This window comes from Rhincodon typus, chromosome 21 (genome assembly GCF_021869965.1).
Source record: "Rhincodon typus isolate 14 chromosome 21, sRhiTyp1.1, whole genome shotgun sequence".
Taxonomy (NCBI): domain Eukaryota; kingdom Metazoa; phylum Chordata; class Chondrichthyes; order Orectolobiformes; family Rhincodontidae; genus Rhincodon; species Rhincodon typus.
The window spans coordinates 37,223,817-37,242,166 of NC_063352.1; the positions used below are offsets into that span (position 1 = coordinate 37,223,817).

Here is an 18,350-nt window from a genome sequence, read left to right on the forward strand (position 1 = left end):
TCCCAGTCCACCCTCTCTCTCTCTCTCTCTCTGCCCACCCCCATCCCCGTCCACCCTCTCTCTCTCTCTCTCTCTGCCCACCCCCATCCCAGTCCACCCTCTCTCTCTCTGCCTACCCCCATCCCAGTCCAACATCTCTCTGTCCCAACCCTCTCCTAACTCTGCCCCCCGCCTGAGTACTTTCAATATTTCGCCAATAAACGTATCGTACTCACGTTCTCCCACCAGCAGGATCCTCACATCTTCCCTCATGTTGGCACTCTCTGACGCTGACCGACAACTCGTTGGTTTACTGTCGGTTAATCGGTGTAACCGGAGACTGATCGATTAGACTCAATTCTGGTTGCCGTGGCCCCGGCGTGGCCTGACCGGCCGAACTCGGCAAAGTCCGGAGAGGAGCCGCCGCCGGCTCGGTAACCTCCGGAGGGGCTCGGGCATCTCCGGAGAGTGGCTGGGCTCCGAAGCAACTCCGGAAGAGTAACATTGTTAAATGGAGAGCCAATGTTTAAATTCTTTACCCCCATCCAACTCCATCCCTACCTCAGTATAATTGCTCCTGAAACGATCATTGCAGATTCCAGATATTCCCACAGTCCGGTCTCACATTCTACACTCCACAGATTTGAGGTCATCCAAAACTCTGCTGCCCAGATCCTAATTTATGCTATTTACCCACCACCGATGTTGCTGACCTCTATCAACTCACCGATTTTACAGTTCTCACCGATATTTTCAAATTCTTCCAGTCTCTTCTCTCTTGTAGCCATAATCTCGTCACATTTCACCTAATACTAATTTGGTATTGAGCATCTACAATCACTCTGCGTTGGTGAGTGTGTGTGTGCACGCAGCTGCCAAGGCTCCAAGCTCTGGCATTCCCAACCCATAACATTTATAGAGTCAGAGCTGTATAGCATGGAAACAAGACTATTTCGTCCAACTTGTCTATGCTGACCAGACATCCTAAATTAATCTAGTCCCGTTTGCCAGCATTTGGCCCATATCCCTCTAAACCCTTCTTCTTCACATACCCTTCCAAATGCCTTTTAAATGTTGTAATTGTACCAGCCTCCACCACTTCCTCTGGCAGCTCATTTCATACACGCACCACTGTCTGTTTGAAAAAGTTGCCCCTTTAGGTCCTTTTTAAGCCTTTTCCCTCTCACATTAAACCTATGCCTTCTGGTTTTGGACTCCCCTACCCTGGTAAAATGATCTTGGCTATTCACCTTTTCCATGCTCCTCATGACTTTATAAACCTCCGAGGTCACCCCTCGGCCCCAGCCTATTCAGCCTCCCTCCAACCCTGGCAACATCCTTATAAATCTTTTCTGAACTCTTTCAAGCTTCACAACATCCTTCCTAAAGCAGGGAGACCAGAACTGCATGCAGTATTCCAAAAGTGGCCTTACCAACATCCTGTACAGCCACAACATGACCTCCCAACTCCAAAACTCAATGCATTAACCAATAAAGGCAAGCATACTAAATGTCTTCTTCACTATCCTATCTACCTGCAACTCCACTTTCAAGGAACTGTGAACCTGCACTCCAAGGTCTTTGTTCAGCAACACTCCCCAGGACCTTACTATTATGTGCACAAATCCTGCCCTGATTTGCCTTTCCAGAATGCAGCACCTCACATTTATCTAAATTAAAAACTTCATCTGCCACTCCTCAGCCCATTGGCCCATTGTAGTCTGAGGTAATCTTCCTGGCTGTCCACTACACCACCTATTTTGGTGTCATCTGCAAACTTACTAACCATACCTCCTATGTTCACATCCAAATCATCTACATAAATGACAAAAAGTAGTGAACCCAGCACCAATCCTTGTGGCACGCCACTGGTCACAGACCTCCAGTCTGAAAAGCAACCCTCCACCACCGCCCTCTGTCGTCTACATTCAAGCCAGTTCTGTATGCAAATGACAAGTTCTGCCTGCATTAAGAAAATCCTCAAATACTAATTCTTTGCCAAACTTACAGCATTTGCCCTAATATCTTATGCCAAGTTTTATGTTGTAAAACTTCTGTCATGAAACTTGTTTTATTACATGGGAGGTGCTATAAATACAAGTTGCTCTAAATACCTCTGTTGGTTTCTCATATTCTAGTTCTGAAACTGCATCAATTCTCCATCTCCACTTGTTATTACTGACTGGCTTTCTTGGCCTTCAGATTCTTTCTCTTGCATACCATTAGCAACACACTAGCAGGAAATTTCATTTTCTAACCCAGATATCTCACACCCTTTCAAACTTCCTTAGCACTCATCTCTTTACAATAAAGTTTCTGTTCACTTTTCAAAGAATTTGCAACCTACGTCTGTCTGCACAAATGACAGATTCCAGTTGGCTACCACTTCAACACACCACTGTTTTCTGGCTAACATTTCTGCATTGTGCCTGCTGCAGTCTCCAGTGAAGCTCAGAGCAAGCTGGACGAACAGGTCTCACTTTCTTGGAGACAGTAAAGACTGCAATGATGGAAGCTAGAGTCAACAAACGTGGAGCTGGAAAAGCAGAGCAGGTCAGACAGTATCTGAGGAGCAAGAAAGTCAATGTTTCAGGCCAAAATCCTTTATCAGGACTTTGTTTCTGTACGCGGACTCTGCAGCCTTCAGGACTCGATATCAAATTTGACAATCTTAGAACCTGAACAACTTCTTCCAAGTCCTTTATCCACACCTACAATCCAGGCTCTGTCATAACATGGGCTGCTTTCAGCACAGCCAACTCATTTTCATCTACTCATGGTACCCGTTATCAGCATTCTACCTGCCAGACTATCAGCCATTCCTTTATCTGCCTGTTGTTTTCTATCTGCTCACTTCTCTCTTCTTTTCAACCCCACCCCTGTCTTAAACATATATACCACCTTTTCCTAGCTATTATCAATTCTGAAGGATCACTGGACTCAGAATGCCAAGCCTGATTGTCTCCACATATGCTACCAGCAATTTCTGTTTTTGGATCAGTTCAACTGGTCAGGCCAGTGTTGACCCTCTAAACCAGGTTTCTCCGCCCTTTGATATCTTTTCTCCTTCATGTGATTGCCAAGTTTGCTCCTTAAATGTGTTCATGCAATTCTGTCAACTACTCCACGTGGTAGCAAGTCCCACATTACCGCTCTCAGATTCAAAACATCTTCCCCCAAATTCTCTAGTATCCCAAAATCTTCTGACTCATGTCTGCTTCTGAGAAACCTAGAACACATTTCACATTTAAAAAAAAAAGAGCTGATTAAGTAGAAGTACTGAATATTTGTAAGTTAGATTTATTACACGGCAAAATAGTACACTTTACAGCAACATAAATTTATATAGCACCTTTAATATCACAAAATTCCTCAAGCTGCTTCACAGAAACATTATAAAGCAATATATGACACCAAGTCATGCAAAGAGATATTAAGTCAAGTGATCAAAAGCTCAAGAGGTAGATTTTAAGAAATGTCTTAAAGGAAGAAGGCAAATTAGATGCAGGAAGTATATGCTAGAGCTCAGAGCCTACACAACTGAACATGGAGCAATTAAAATCAAGGATTCTCAAAATGCCAGAATCACAGGAACAAAAAAGTTTCTTGGAAGAGATTACAGACAGCAAGACCAGCAAGGGATCTGAAAACAAGGATGAGAATTTTTAAAATCAAGACATGACATGACATGACCAATAGGAAACGTGAATCAGTGACCACAGAGGCAAGTGAAGACAAAAGGTGTGTTTTGGAAATCCTCAAGTATACAGTGGGTAGAAATGTAGGTGACCAGCCAGAAGTACATTTGAATGGTTAAGTCTACAGCAACATATGCATGAACAAGGATTTTAAATGGTGAGCAGAGATTGGGCTGAAATTTTATAATGTTACAGGGCAGGAATGGCGTGATATGAAATTGGAATCTTAAGTAATACTAAAATTAGATACAGATTGTCTTAATCTCAGACTGTTGCCAGAGAAGGGGATGACAGTAATTATGGAATGGTGTTTGGTGGGGAACCAAAAATAACGGCTTCAATCTTCCCAATATTTAGAGGAAATTTCTTCTCATCCAGCGTTAAGTGTCAGATATACAGTTTGATAGTTTAGCAATAGTGCAGGAATCTAGACAGGTTGCAGCAAGGTGGAACTGAGAATCATCAATGTATGTATGAAACTAGTGGTGTTGTTCTTTTGGATGGTATCAGCAGCACATTGATGAAAAATAAGAGGAAGCCAGAGACTGATCATTAGAGATATCACAGGCAACAGAGCACAAGAAAGAAGAGAAGCCTCTGCAAGTGATATTCTTGGTACTGTTATATAGATAAGAATAGAACCAGGTGAGAGTAGTTCATAAGACAATAATAAATAGGAACAGGAGTAAGCCATTTTGCCCCTTGAGCCTGCTCTGTCATTCAGTAGGATCATGGCTGATCTGACATTCCTGGAGATGACAGTGTGGTGGTATTGTCACTGGACCAGTAATCCAAATGTCCAGGCCAACAATCTCAGGATAAGAGTAAAAATCAATAAGTTAATCAGCATGGCAGATCGTGGAATTTAAATTCAATTAATAAATCTGGAAATGAAAGCTAGTCACATTCGTGGTTGCTATGAAACAATCAATTTTTGTTAAAGAAAATCCATCTGGTTCATTAATTTAGAGAAAGAAATCTGCTGTACTTACCTGGTTTGGTCTACATATGACTCTAGACCCACAGCAATGCGGTTGACTCTTAACTGCCCTCTCAAAATGCCTAGCAAGCCACTCTGTTCAGGGCAGTCGGGATTAGGCAACAAATGCTGGCCTTGCCAGCAATGCTCACATCCCGTGAAAGAAAAATAAAATTGTTTTCCAGGATGATCCTGCAATAGTGAAAAATGTTCGCAGACAGCAGCGGGACTCAATAATGGGACTACCTAAATCTGGCAGCAGATGGTTCAACCAATTGTTTAACATAAACAAACAGATCCATAAAGTATTCTATACAATACGAAGTCACAGCATGATTCACAAGGCAGCTTACAGATGCTATTCATTTGATTATAATGATTTTAATCAACCAGATGCCACATTTCCATTTGGGGTCCAAGTTCACAACATTTGTAGTTAATGACAGATTTCTCTGCTTTGTGGTCATTCTTGTATATATCATAAGTTTGCATAGATAAACTGACTTGGAAATTAAGTGAAAACCAAATTCTAAACTTAACCATTGGGTCTCTACTTCCTTTTGACAAAAATGGCTTGATGACTTGTAGTCTTGCTTCAAGTAATTCAAGTGTTAAATAATGGATTTAATGCTCCATTTTAGCATTTGAAATGATCCAGGTTAAAGTCTCAGTTAACCCAAGAATCTATTGAATGTACAACTCATACATTTTGTTGCACTGTAATCTGAGCTTCCCATATGTTGATCCAACATGCTCATCATACATTGGGAAATTCATTCCATTTCCCAAAGTTAAACTTGAACTAAGTAAAATTTAACTGAATATAATCAATATATATTTTTAAATATTGAAGTTAATGTTAGTCTTGTATCACAGGTTTGGCAAATATATAGTCAAAATATTTAGTCTCATAGTATCAGATTTTTCAGCAAAATATTGGATGTTTTTTTAAAAATGTCTATATCCTTTTTCCCCTGCTTCTTTTCAAATTGCTCCTTTTTCCCAGCATCCTCTCGCAGTAATAATATTCAGATCAAACTTGGTCCATAGGTTGATTTGCAGTAGGGTCTGTGGATCAGGATTCATTCAAGCGCAGCAAAGTTCCAGTAGTTGTCGGAATGCTGAAAAGAAAAAGCAGAAAGTGTATAAAATATAACTCCTACAACCCTCACATTCCAATCGTAACATGAAATAGAAATTCAATGTTTTCAATTCATCAGTTTGGAATAAGAGGGTGAAAATAAATGAATAGTTGAAAAAAATATATGAACCATCTTAAAATTAAGAAAGGACACAGCAATTGTAACTAACTTTTTCAGACAGCCTACAATAGTGCAATAGAACAAAGACCACTTTGTGCTCTAAAGTTTATGGATATCAATGACAAATGAAACACATGTCAAAACCACTTTGAAAGACGTGAAAAGGTATTTAAATTCTTTATTATCCTTTTGTTTTCCTAAAATGATGATTTCTGCTTAGGTCACATCATTTATATCATCACCCCTCCCCCAACTAAAGGGAGCAGAGAGCGATTTTCTCCCAGCAGGTATGTGCAGCTTTATTCACATTGTTTTCTCTTGCTGTGCAAACAGAACCTTGCATGAGGTTCATGCATTCTCCCCATCAGTTACTGGTACAACAGCAATTTGCAGAGTGGAGCAGCAAAAAAAACCAAAGGTCATGGCAGAGCTCCAATCATATCCTTGTCTAGTGTTCACACACTAATTTATCAGAAAAGGCATTTCTAATTGATTGGCAGCTGCTGCTCCCAGACCGTAATTTGGCTAATTTACTTCCTCCCAATCTAAAATGTTGATGTTGCTAATTCGAGAACATCAACTGATCTCAGACAGGAATCGAAGCAAACCTAGCTTTCCTGTCTATGCATTGCACATTCTCTTAATTTCACCAAAACTTAACAACAGATCCCTAGTAAGTAGTAGATAATTCCCCATAGATTATGCTGATTGAATTAAACAAAAAAAAAAGGGCTACTTCACCATTTCACCAACTCTGCTCCAACGATGTCATGGACATGATACTGGATCCCTAACTTCACTGTGGACGTCACTTTACGTGCTTCTAAGTCAGACTGCAAAACCTCATTGTATTTAGATTTCCGTATCATGCGAAGAACAGCTTTGCGACCTGTGATGTGTAACCAATGCAAGGGGTATCTTTTAACTGGCGACTGTTAACTGTTAAACAACATCCAAAAGCAGACAGATGCAAGAAAAATCACTGGTACAAGACTGGGAGAGTATTACAGCAAAACTTGATTCTACCACTCTGTATTGAAATGCCATACCAAAGCATCATTCCACACCGTCACTGGACTGTCACAGTATTAGAGTGAGTTTTGAAACATTTGTAGCATTTTTCTGAAATACCTTTCTTAAAATAATAAAACACTTTTCAGGGTCTCAGGACAATCAGTGAATGTACTTTGAAAAATTACCAGTTGTTTTGTAAATAACTCAATTTGCACGTGGTAAAGTCCTATTAACAGGAAATGTGATACTCTATTTCCGTGATATGGTTTGATGGCTAAATATCAGTCAGGACAACAAAAGAACTCTCCTGCTTTTGACTGAATAGTGCCATGAAATCTTTTATATTCCTACAGTCATAATGTCATAAAATCATACAGCACAGAAACAGACCCTTCGGTCCAACCAGTCCATGCCATCCATAATCCAAAAACTACTCCCCCTGCTTGTGCTTAAAACACAGAACATAGAACAGTACAGCACAGTACAGGGCCTTCAGCCCACAATGCTGTGCTGATCTATTATCCTACTAAAATCAATCTACCCTGTATGCCCTACATTTTACTATTCTCCATCTGCCTATCCAAGAATTGTTTAAAAGTCTCTAAAGTATCTGACTCCACTACCACTGCCGGCAGCGCATTCCACATGCCCACTCTTGCCTCACATCCCTCCAAACATTTCTTATTCGTGTACTTATCTAAATGTCTTTTAAATGTTTTAATTATACCTGCATCCACCATTTCCTCTGGACGTTCATTCCACACATGAACCACTGTGTAAAAAAAAAAAAAAAATTGCCCCTCAGGTCTTTTTAAAATCTTTCTCCTCTCACGTTAAAAATATACCCCGTAGTCTTGAAATCTCCCACCCGAGGAAAAAGACACTTGCCATCCACCTTACCTATACCCGTCATGATTTTATAAACATCTATAAAAGGTCACCCCTCATCCTCCTACGCTCCAGTGGAAAATGTTCCAGCCTATCTAGCCTCTCCCCATAACTCAAAACTTTCATACCTGGCAGCATCCTGATAAATCTCTTCTGGACCCTCTCCAGCTTAATAATAGCCTTCCTATAACAGGACGACAAGAACTGGACACAGTACTCTAGAAGAGGTCTCACCAACGTCCTGTACAACCTCAATATAACGTCCTAACTCTTATACTCAAACAGTCTAAGCAATGAAGGCAAGTGTGCTAAATGCCTTCTCAAACCCCACTGCTATACGTGACATAAACTTCAAAGAATTATGTACCTGAACCCCTAGGTGTCTCTGTTCTATAACACCAGCCAAGGCCCTACTTTTAATTGCATAAGACCTGCCTTTGTTTCTTTTATCAAAATGTAATACCTCACATCTATCCAAATTAAACTCCATCTGCCACTCTTCAGCCCATTGACCCAATTGATCAAGGTCTCTTAGTAAGCTGAGATAACCTTCACCACTGTCCACTATACCATCAATCATGGTGTTATCCACAAACTTACTAACCATGCCATCTATATTCTCATCGGAATCATTTATATAAGTGACAAACAAAAGTAGGCCCAGCACTGATCCCTGGGGAACACTGGTCTTGGACCTCTAGTCTGAAAAACAATCCTCCACCACCACCCTTTGTCTCCTGCCATTAAGTCAATTTTGTATCCAATTGGCAAGCTCATCCAGAACCCCATGAGATCTAATTCTACTAATTAGTCTACCATGTGGAACTTTGTCAAAGGCTTTACTAAAGTCCAAGTAAACAATGTCTACCACGCTGCCTTCAATATTCTTGGTAATTTCCTCAAAAAAAAAAGTGAGATTCCTTCCCCCTTCCTCATGTCTGAACAAGGGTCCCGACCCGAAACGTCAACTTTCCTGCTCCTCTGAAGCTGCCTGGCCTGCTGCGTTCCTCCGGCTCCACACTGTGTTATCTCTGATTCCAGCATCTGCAGTTCTTACTATCTCTGAATGAGTTATAACCCCACTGCAAAGCCTCTTCTAGGGATGCTCACCTTGAAGAAGTTATCCTCCTCCCTCCGGAAAGACCTCAGTGGATCTCTCTCCCACTGCAACCCTCTGGTAATCTCTTCGGCCCTGAAACTCTTCGAACACAGACTGAAGCAAACCAGGTACTACAGCCACATCTCCTTTCTCAATACCTGCCTATGGAATCAGATCATCCCCTATGGACTCCAATCTATATTCAGGCCATCCCAATTTGGCCCTCATCACGACAACCTCTACATACACCTCATATTCCACCTTAGGAGCCTACAGCCCAATGGCCTAAATGTGGATTTTACCAGTTTCAAAATCTCCCCACCCCCCGGTCTCATCCCATGACAAACCCTCCCTCTCATCCCCGCCTCCTTGACCTGACACAACCTGTCCATCTTCTCTCCCACCTCTCTGACCAATCTCCACCACTCCCTACCTGCACTCACCCATCACCATCCCACCTACCATCCCCAGCCCCACCCCTCCTCTCACTATTTATTTCTGAGCTCCCTTCCCCCTCTCCCATTTCTGAAGAAGGGTCCCGACCCGAAACGTCAAATTTCCTGCTCCTCTGATGCTGCCTGGCCTGTAGTGTTCCTCCAGCTCTACAGTGTTATCTTTGACTAGGTTGGGATTGTTTTCGCCAGAGTTCAGATGAATGGGGGTGGGGTGGGGGATCTCATAGAGACTTATAAAATTATAACAGGACGGGACAGGGTAGATGCAAGGAGGATGTTCCTGATGATGGTTGTGTCCTGAACCAGGGGTCACAGTATGAGGATGACAGACAGACAGACAGACAGACAGACAAACAATCTAGGACATAGATGAGGAGACATTTCTTCAACCAAAGGGTGGTGAGCCTGTGGAATTCATTACCACAGGAAGTAGTTGATGCCAAAATATTGAATGTATTCAAAAGGCAACTAGAGATAGCACTTGGTGCAAATGGGATCAAAGGTTATGGGGAGAAAGCAGGATGAGGCTATTGAGTTGGACGATCAACCATGATTGTGAAGAATGGCACAGCAGGCTTGATGGGCCAAATGGCCTCCTCCTCCTTGTATGTTTCTATGTTTCTAAGAAACTCAATCATGTTCGAGAGATACGATTTCCCTCGCAGAAAACCACGCTGAATCTCCCTCATCATTCCTTGCCTCTCCGAATGCATATTAATCCAATCTTTCAGAATCACCTCTAACAATGCACTCATGACCGCAGTCAGATTCACAGGTCTATAATTCCCAGGCTTCTCCCTGAATCCCTTCTTAAACAAAGACACAACATTAGCCACTTCCCAGTCATCTGGCACCTCACCCATAGTTATAGATGATGCAAATATTTCTGCAAGGGACCCTGCAACTTCCTCCCGAACTTCCCACAAAGTCCTGGGATACACTAGATTAGGTCGCGAAGATTTATCGACCTTTTTGTTTTAGAAGGCTTCCAGCACTTCCTCTTCTGTAATGTGATCTGCTTATAAAAAAAAAAAATGTACTTCCCTGAGTTCTCTAGGTTCCATTTCTTTTTCCACGGTAAAAACTGATGCAAAATATTCATTTAATATCTCTCCCATCTCCTGAAGTTCAACATAAAGATGACTTATTAAATCTTTAAAGTGGCCCTACTCTCTCTCTCTAGCTCTTAATGTACTTGTAGAATCTCTCTGGATTATTCTTAAATTTATTTGCCAAGGTGCTCTCATATCTTCTCTTTGCCTTCCTGATCTCTCTTTAGAATGCCCCTCCACTCTTTATACTGTTCAGAAGATTCATTTAAACCCACTTGTCTTTATTTAAATATGAGATTTTTTTTATTCTTGACTAGAAAGTCAATATATTTATTCATCCTTCATTCTCTAATCCTACCAGATTTACCTTTCACACTAACAGGAACAATGATTCTGAACTCTCATCATCACACTTATTAAAGACTCCTATTACCTGTGAAGAGTCTAATCCAAACAATCTTTCAAAATTCTTGTCATATACCATTAAAATTTGCCTTACTCCAATTTAAAAAAAAAACTTTAATTTTTACAGAAGCCTTATCTTTTGTGGCCGGTTGGCTCGCCAAGCTGGTTCGTTGTTCTGCAGATGTTTCATTACCCTGCTGGGTAACATCATCAGTGCAGCCTCCGATGAAGTGCTGCTGTGTTTTCCTGCCTGTTATTTGAACTCTGATGTCCGTTGGGCTGGATTACCTCACTTCCAGTTTTCCTTCACAATGGAGTGTATATGGGGTCGAGCTCAATGTGTTTATTGATGGCTTCCTTAGTGGAGTACCAGGCTTCTAGGAATTCCCATGCTTGTCTCCGCTTTGTTTGTCTCAATCGAATTAGTGGTTCTCCTTATCCATGTGGATAGAGACGATGGAGTATTGGTCATGTCTTTTTGTTGCCAGTTCATGTTCGTGTACCCTTGTAGTTAATTTCCTTCCTGGTTGTCCAATGTAGTGTTTGTCAGTGCTTCATCGGAGGCTGCTCTGATGATATTACCCAGCAGGGTAACGAAACGTCTGCGGAACAACGAACCAGTTCGGCGAGCCAGCCAACCAACCACAACATCCACTACGCAAGCTACAAACCTACTTTAAAACCTTAGAGCCTTATCTTTTTCCATAACTATTTTAAAACAAATAGAACTGTGATCGCTAGCCCCAAAGTATTCCGCTACTATTGATTCAGTTGCTTGCCTTATTACCCAAGAGAAGGTCAAGTTTTGCTCCTTCTCCAGTAGGAACATTTACATATTGATAAAGAAAAATTTCTTGAACACATTTAACAAATTCTTCACCAACCAAACCTTTAACATTATGGTAGTCCCAGTCAATGTTTGGAAAATTAAAATCACCTATTATAACCTTATTAGCCTTCCATATATTGGAGATCTCTCTACATATTTGTTCTTTACTTTCCTCTCTGACTCTGTGGGGAACCTTGGTACAATCCTATCGAGGCGATCTTTTTTTTTTATTTCTTCTTTCAAATTTTCTTTCTATCCTTCCTAAAGTATCTGAAACCCAGACCACTGAGCTGCCAATCCTGTCCAGGTTTCTGTAATCGCTATTGCATCCCAATCCCAAGCTCCCAAAAATGCCCGAGTTCATCAGCTTTACCTGCAAGAGCCCTTGCGTTGAAATAAATGCAGTTTAATTCTTCAGAGTTTTTACTTTGCTCTCTGACTTGCTCTTGTCTGTCTTTTGCAATTAACTTGTTCTTTTCAGATTTAAAATCATCCTCATCTGTCTTTACATTTACTCTGGTACTATGTCATTCCTACCAAACACTAGTTTTACATCTCATCTGAAACATACAACCACAATCCCTCAGCACTGAGCTGAAGAGTCAGCCTAGATTATTTGCACAAGTGTCCAGCTTCTGAGCCACAGCTAAACATGCTAGCACTGAGCCAAGGTTAATAACTTCACTTTTAGTCATTAAAATATTGAGCTATATCTCAGAGCCAAACAGAAAATAACCTGCAGCCTTCTGACTGAATTCAAAGTTGTTTGAGCCAATCAGCAACAGTCACGTTTCAAATGCATGGAACTTACCATTTACAAAATATTTCACAAATCGGCCAGCACCTGGAATAGCAAGCCACCAACTTCCAACATCTCGTACTGTAAGAAGTCCTGCATTCACTAGTTGCCTGTTAACAAAATAAAAACAAAAGTACTTTTAAAATGAAAGTAGGTCGCCAAATGAGCTAACCTTAAGGAACAGCCTCTGTACATACAATGGAGATTACAGCTATTCCATTGGCATTTGCAAATCTGAAGATGACTTTATAATGTATATAGTCTCCATATAATATGAAAGGAAGTTCAACATTAAAGAAAAAGGTCCTGTTTTCCAAAGCTAAAAAGTGGACATCATACCATTTGAAGAGGACTAGGAAGTTCTTCCAAATATTCTGGTCAATACGTCCCCTCAGTAAACACTAACAACAGATCATTCTTCTCGATGCTGCCTCAGTGCCAAGTGGCTGCTCAATCTGTCTATATAACAATCACCCCATTTCCAAGTAAGTAATCAAAAGCAAGAGACTTCAGAGACACAGTAAAGTACTGCCACAAGCATATTATGATGCAATACATTGGTGACAATTTAACACATTTGATCTCATCTTTTTCACTTAAATGAAAAAAAGGGAATCAATTTAGCAAAACAAACTTAGGTAATTAACTTGAGTGTGTCTTTCACCTGCAGCCTGGTTCTACAGTGATTCAAATGCTATCACAGCCTTTTTTGGAAAGTTCTTAATTGGCATTTTCTAAACACTGCTAATATACAAAAGGTTAATTGGCATCTAAATTTGCTTCTTCAAATTATACAGAAAAAAATCTGAATCAAAAACTGAAGAACATTCATATTTCTACTTTAGGATTTTGAAAATCAGTGATTTTCTATCAGTGAGCAAACATCTCAACAGTTTATAAATACAATGAATAAATATAAAGCAGAAAAAGTAGCAATACTCAGCAGATCCAGCAGCAACTCTGTTTCATGTCAGTGACTTCTCTTCAAGACTTTGAATAAACCTTCTTGAAATGCTTTCTTTTAAATATATTTAAGTGGTCATTCAAGTCATTAAAATCTGTCATAGCATGCTAATTAAATCACAGAACAGGTTTGAGATGTTGAATGTCCTGCTGCTTTCCTACAGGAAGATGCAATTCTTTAATGTGTTATTCCTTATTATCACCATATGTACCTACGTTATTTCTTGGTCATGAAATGAAAACTCCTTCAGCATTTTATCTTTGTTGAAACCAATATCCGTACACGAGTTCAACACAGTGTCCAGAAACCTTTGCACTGTCGAAGCAGTCTCTTTCATTGCTGTTGCAGCCAAAACCTTACTTCTGTAATCTTCAGTGAACACAATGCCGAACACATCTGTGTCAAATCCAAATTGGAAAATACGAACATGTCCCAGATCCTTCAGCTCATTCTGATCAACATATACGAATGAAGACAGTGAGATCATTAACTGTCAATTTAGATAAATGTCAATACCCCAAGATTCTAAACATTTAGTGAGTAAGTGATTATAATTAGTTACAGTATCAACCTTGTTTCGGTGGAAAGCATACTTGCCTCAGTCAGCAGATTGTGGATTCACATCTTGCTCAAGTGACTTGAGCACATAATCCATGATGGCACAGTCATGAGGAAATACTGAAGAAAATTTACCTGAAATGATAGCTGTGTTTCTGTCTCTACAGATACTGTCTGACTGCTAAACGGTTCCAGAGTTTTCTATTTTTACTGAACAAGGAATTCAAATGGTTACAAAGCAACTTATCAACCATGATGGGGTCAGTTCACTCAGTCCACCAGATGACCCGAGTGTGTTGCAGAATGATGCGAGCTTAGTCGCTATCCTAGCTGCAGCACTTCTTGGAGGCTTGTCTTCTTGCCCTGCGCCATGCTTGGTATGGAGTGATGTGTCTCAATCATTACAAACATCTGTCTCTCCAATAGACGAAGATGCCAATATTCCCTCAAAATATGACTAATTACATTATTGATCCTTATACATGCATTTCAAACTCAATCTCTCGATTAGTTTCTGAAAAATATCAGCAACACATCTATAGTAGCTTCATATAGTAATGGGACTTACCAGCTGACGATCAACTGTAGTTTTGTCTTTAACAATGCTGTAAAGTTGGTGTTTTAGAACAATAGGTGGAAGAGAATCATCAAATAACTTACGAGGAAACAAGGACGCTAAAAAAATCAGCGCAGACTTAGTATCGTTTGGCATTCCTATTAAAAAAAAGGAAGGAAGAATTCTAATTTTTTGGATTTGAAAGTCTTTCCAAACAGCAAAAATTATTATACAATTGCAGGAACCTAAATTGAAACAAATCTGTGTGCATTTTGTAAATAGAGCAGGCCGATTATCAAGGGCTTTCTTTCAATTACAATAATAAAATCTGGATTAAAAAAAAAAACTTGACATCTAGCAGTAATATCTAGTGAGGAATAAGCTACTTATTGCTATAATTTGGATTTTTTTCCCCAAATAACTTGTATTTTGTTTGAACTCTTTAATATGTGCAAGACTGACAAAGCTGTCTTAGTGGGAATTAAATCTACAGCCTCTAGCTCACTGGTTCAGCATAACCAGTCAGCTCCTATACCCAATTTAAATAAAGCCTTTAGCATGGATTCACAAAAAAATAAATTAGCTCCCCAATTCTGGAAGTTGAGAGATCCTGAGAGAAGGGGGTGTCCCATCAGGAAGGGCTGATTAGAATGAACCATTTTCTCAGGAGTTCAGAAGTGATCTCATTGAAACATAAAGCATGTTCAGAGTGGACACAGAAAGGTTGTTAACCCTGGCTGCAGAATCTAGAACTAGAAGTCCACGCCTCAGAATACAGGGTTGGCCACTTAGGACTGAGCCGACAAGAGATCTTTTCACTCAGGTAGTGAATCTTTGAAATTCTTGATTGAATTTGGAATTCAAATGAAATTGATAGATCTTTGGCCAATAAAGAAATCAAAGGATATGCGAAGAGGGCAGAAAACTGCCATAAATTGTACTGAACAGCAGAACAGGTTGAAGACATAAGATGGCGTACACTCCTGGTCCTATTTCTTACGTTCTTCTGTGCAGCAAGTGAGAAGTTTAAAACTGATGGAGCCGAGGTTGAGGTGGAATCGTGAAACAGGTTATCTCCATCAGTATTTAGCCTGGTGTTGAAGTGGAGGTTACAATTGCTGATGCTTGAATGTCTATCAAAAATACATTTTAAATCCTAAAATAAAAGAATCAGGCAAGTGGAGGGTTTACGTGGGGTTTAGGGCTCCAACTGGCTGCAGAGATCAGATGGGACAAAGTCTGAACGAGAATTATAAGCAGGAGCAAAATTTCTGAAATCGTTACACTGGGAGATGGAGGTTTGTGGCAACAAAGAAGTAAAAGAATATGTTTTCCAATTGTATTATTTGGAAATCAATATTGATACCTTCAAATTCTTTGGCTCCATTCTTATCTAATAATTTAAATTCTTCTGTTAATCCAAATTTTTGCTTCTTAACCTGCCGGAAAACATCTGGTATCAAATTTCTCTTCCGATTCATTACTACAAATAGAAAGTGGAAATGCATAACAATTAAAACATTATGGCTCATATTTTACTGTACAATAAGTGTTAGTTTCAAAATACAGGAACATGGTTCACTTTAACAACTATAAATATCATATGCTAATTTACTCATCCAGCACAACCAGTTAGCTACTATACCCAATTTATACAAAGGCTTTAGCATAGATTCACAATAAAATTAGCTCCCCATGCAGAAAACTTCTGGAAGCTGAGACGCCCGAGAGGAGGGGACTGCCCCATCAGGAAGGATCAATTAGAACAGCCCATTTCCTCTGGATTTCAGAAGTGATCTTATTGAGGGGGCTTGACAGAGTGGATACAATTAAACCAGCTTGAAAAAAAAGACTTGAGCCATTTCCTTAACGAAAGGCTTGTATTTATTTAGCATCTTTCACAACCTCAAGATATTTGAAGGTGCTTTACAACCAAGGAAACACTTTTGATAATGTAGGAAGCAGAACAGTCAATTGCCACACAGCAATATCCCACAAACAATGGTGAAATGACTAGATATTCATTTTTTAGCTATGTTGGATGAGGGACAAATATGGGTTGGGATACCAGGAGAGCTTCCTTTCTGGTTTTCAAACTAAGTATCAAAGAATTGTTTACAATTATCTGAGGCCAGATATGATTTTGCTTAGAGTCATATAGCATGGAAAAAGACGCTTAGGCCCAATTCATCTATGCTAACCATGTTTCCTAAACTGACTAGTCCTATTTTCCCACATTTGGCCCATATCCCTCTAAACATTTCCTATCAACGTACTTGTCCAAATGTCTTTTCAATGTTGTAATCATACTCACCTCTACCACTTCCGCTGGATGCTCGTTCCATACACGCACATAACCCACACCCAGTGTGAAAAAAATTGCCCCTCAGGTCCCTTTTAAATCTTTCCCCTCTCACCTTAAATCTATGTCCTCCAGTTTTGGGCTCCCCTTCCCTGGGAAAAAGACCTTGGTCAACCCTCAGCCTCTTACAGTCCAGGGAAAAAAAAGGTCCCAGACTATCCAACCCCTTCTTATAACGCAAACCCTTGGTAAGTCTTGGTAACATCATTGAAACCTTTTCGCATCCTTTCCAGTTCAATAACATCATTCCTACAGCAGGGCAACCAGAATTGTACACAGTACTCCAAATATGTCTTACCAATATCTTGTACAGCCGTCACCGGACATCCCAACTCCTATACTCAATGCACTGAGCGTTGAAGGCAAGCGTGCCAAAACACCTTCTCTGCAGTGTCTACCTGTGATGCCACTTTCAAGGAACTATGTACCTGCACCCCTAGATCTCTCTGTTCGAAAACATGCCTCAGTATCCTATCATTAACTGTGTAAGCCCTGCCCTGGTTTGTCTTACCTAAATGCAACACCTTGCATTTATCAAAATTAAATTTCACCTGCCATTCCTCAACCCACTGGCCCAGTTTAATATTCTCATCCAAAAGGCAGGACTTCTGACAGTGTTGCACACCCTCTGTACTCGTATTACGCTGGAAGTATCAGCCTGGCTGGTATGCTCCAAATTTCTGAGGTAGGACTTGAACTGACAACATTCTAATTCAGACGCTGCAATAAGAAACATAAATAAATGCAATCTCTATTTGGACAAGGGTGGAATCATACAATTTATAATAACAACATCTCATTAACATTAATAACAAGTTACATACTTTGAATCAGTAAGATGATTGCAAATTTAACAAGAGCTAGCCATCAAAACATTTGAAAATTTGTCCTGTCCAAAAGCTGTGTACCCCCATTACCATCCCATCTAACACCCTTTATATCTTAAATAAATCAACAGGAAGTATCTTTGACAGTGTTATGAAGCAGCATTGCTCACCAATAACCGACTCAGTTTGGGTCCCACCACGCCCCCTGTTCTCGACTTCATCAACAAAAATGGCCAAAACTTCCAAAAGGGAGGGGCGACAATGACCACAATTAATATTAATGCAGAAAATGACTGAGTGTGCAAGACTGTGAAAAGATCAGAAATTAAGAATGAGAGTTTTGAATCTCTTCACCATCTGGAGTCAGCGCAGCTGAGCAAACACAGTAGGTTGACAAAGGAGTACGGATGGAGAGTTACTGTGAGCAAATTCAGAAGCTACAATATTTTGTATGTCTGAGATAACAAGGTGTAAGCTGGATGAACACAGGAGGCCAAGCAGCATCAGAGGAGCAGGAAAGCTGACGTTTCAGGCCTAAACCCTTCTTCAGAAATGGGGGAGGGGAAGGGGATTCTGAAATAAATAGGGAGAGAGGGGGAGGCGGATAGAAGATGGATAGAGGAG

The 18,350-nt window shown here is 40.3% G+C and overlaps 2 protein-coding genes across 8 annotated transcripts in view; both read right to left on the reverse strand.

The window, feature by feature from the left end:
- The window catches only part of rhot2 (ras homolog family member T2), a 38,943-nt gene extending 38,579 nt beyond the window's left edge, over positions 1-364 (reverse strand). Inside the window, exon 1 of the mRNA XM_048609785.1 lies at positions 216-364. Within this exon, the coding sequence (XP_048465742.1) occupies positions 216-252 (37 nt within the window). The 5' untranslated portion in view covers positions 253-364. The remainder of the gene's footprint in view (positions 1-215) is intronic.
- A 2,892-nt stretch (positions 365-3,256) lies between these two features.
- Positions 3,257-18,350, reverse strand: part of LOC109937895 (serine/threonine-protein kinase 19) — a 16,048-nt gene continuing 954 nt past the window's right edge. The window contains exons 1-8 of one of the 7 annotated variants that reach the window (XM_048609364.1): positions 17,897-18,226; positions 17,451-17,619; positions 15,904-16,020; positions 14,550-14,695; positions 13,639-13,874; positions 12,472-12,569; positions 6,660-6,807; positions 3,286-5,777 (exon numbers count right to left, since the gene is read on the reverse strand). In XM_048609364.1, the coding sequence (XP_048465321.1) occupies positions 5,732-5,777; positions 6,660-6,807; positions 12,472-12,569; positions 13,639-13,874; positions 14,550-14,695; positions 15,904-16,020; positions 17,451-17,457 (798 nt within the window). In that variant the 5' untranslated portion in view covers positions 17,458-17,619; positions 17,897-18,226 and the 3' untranslated portion in view covers positions 3,286-5,731. Of the gene's footprint in view, positions 5,778-6,659; positions 6,808-12,471; positions 12,570-13,638; positions 13,875-14,549; positions 14,696-15,903; positions 16,021-17,197; positions 17,250-17,450; positions 18,234-18,350 lie in introns of those variants that run through there. The other 6 variants (XM_020536394.2, XM_048609365.1, XM_048609363.1 and 3 more) reach the window with 6 other exon arrangements.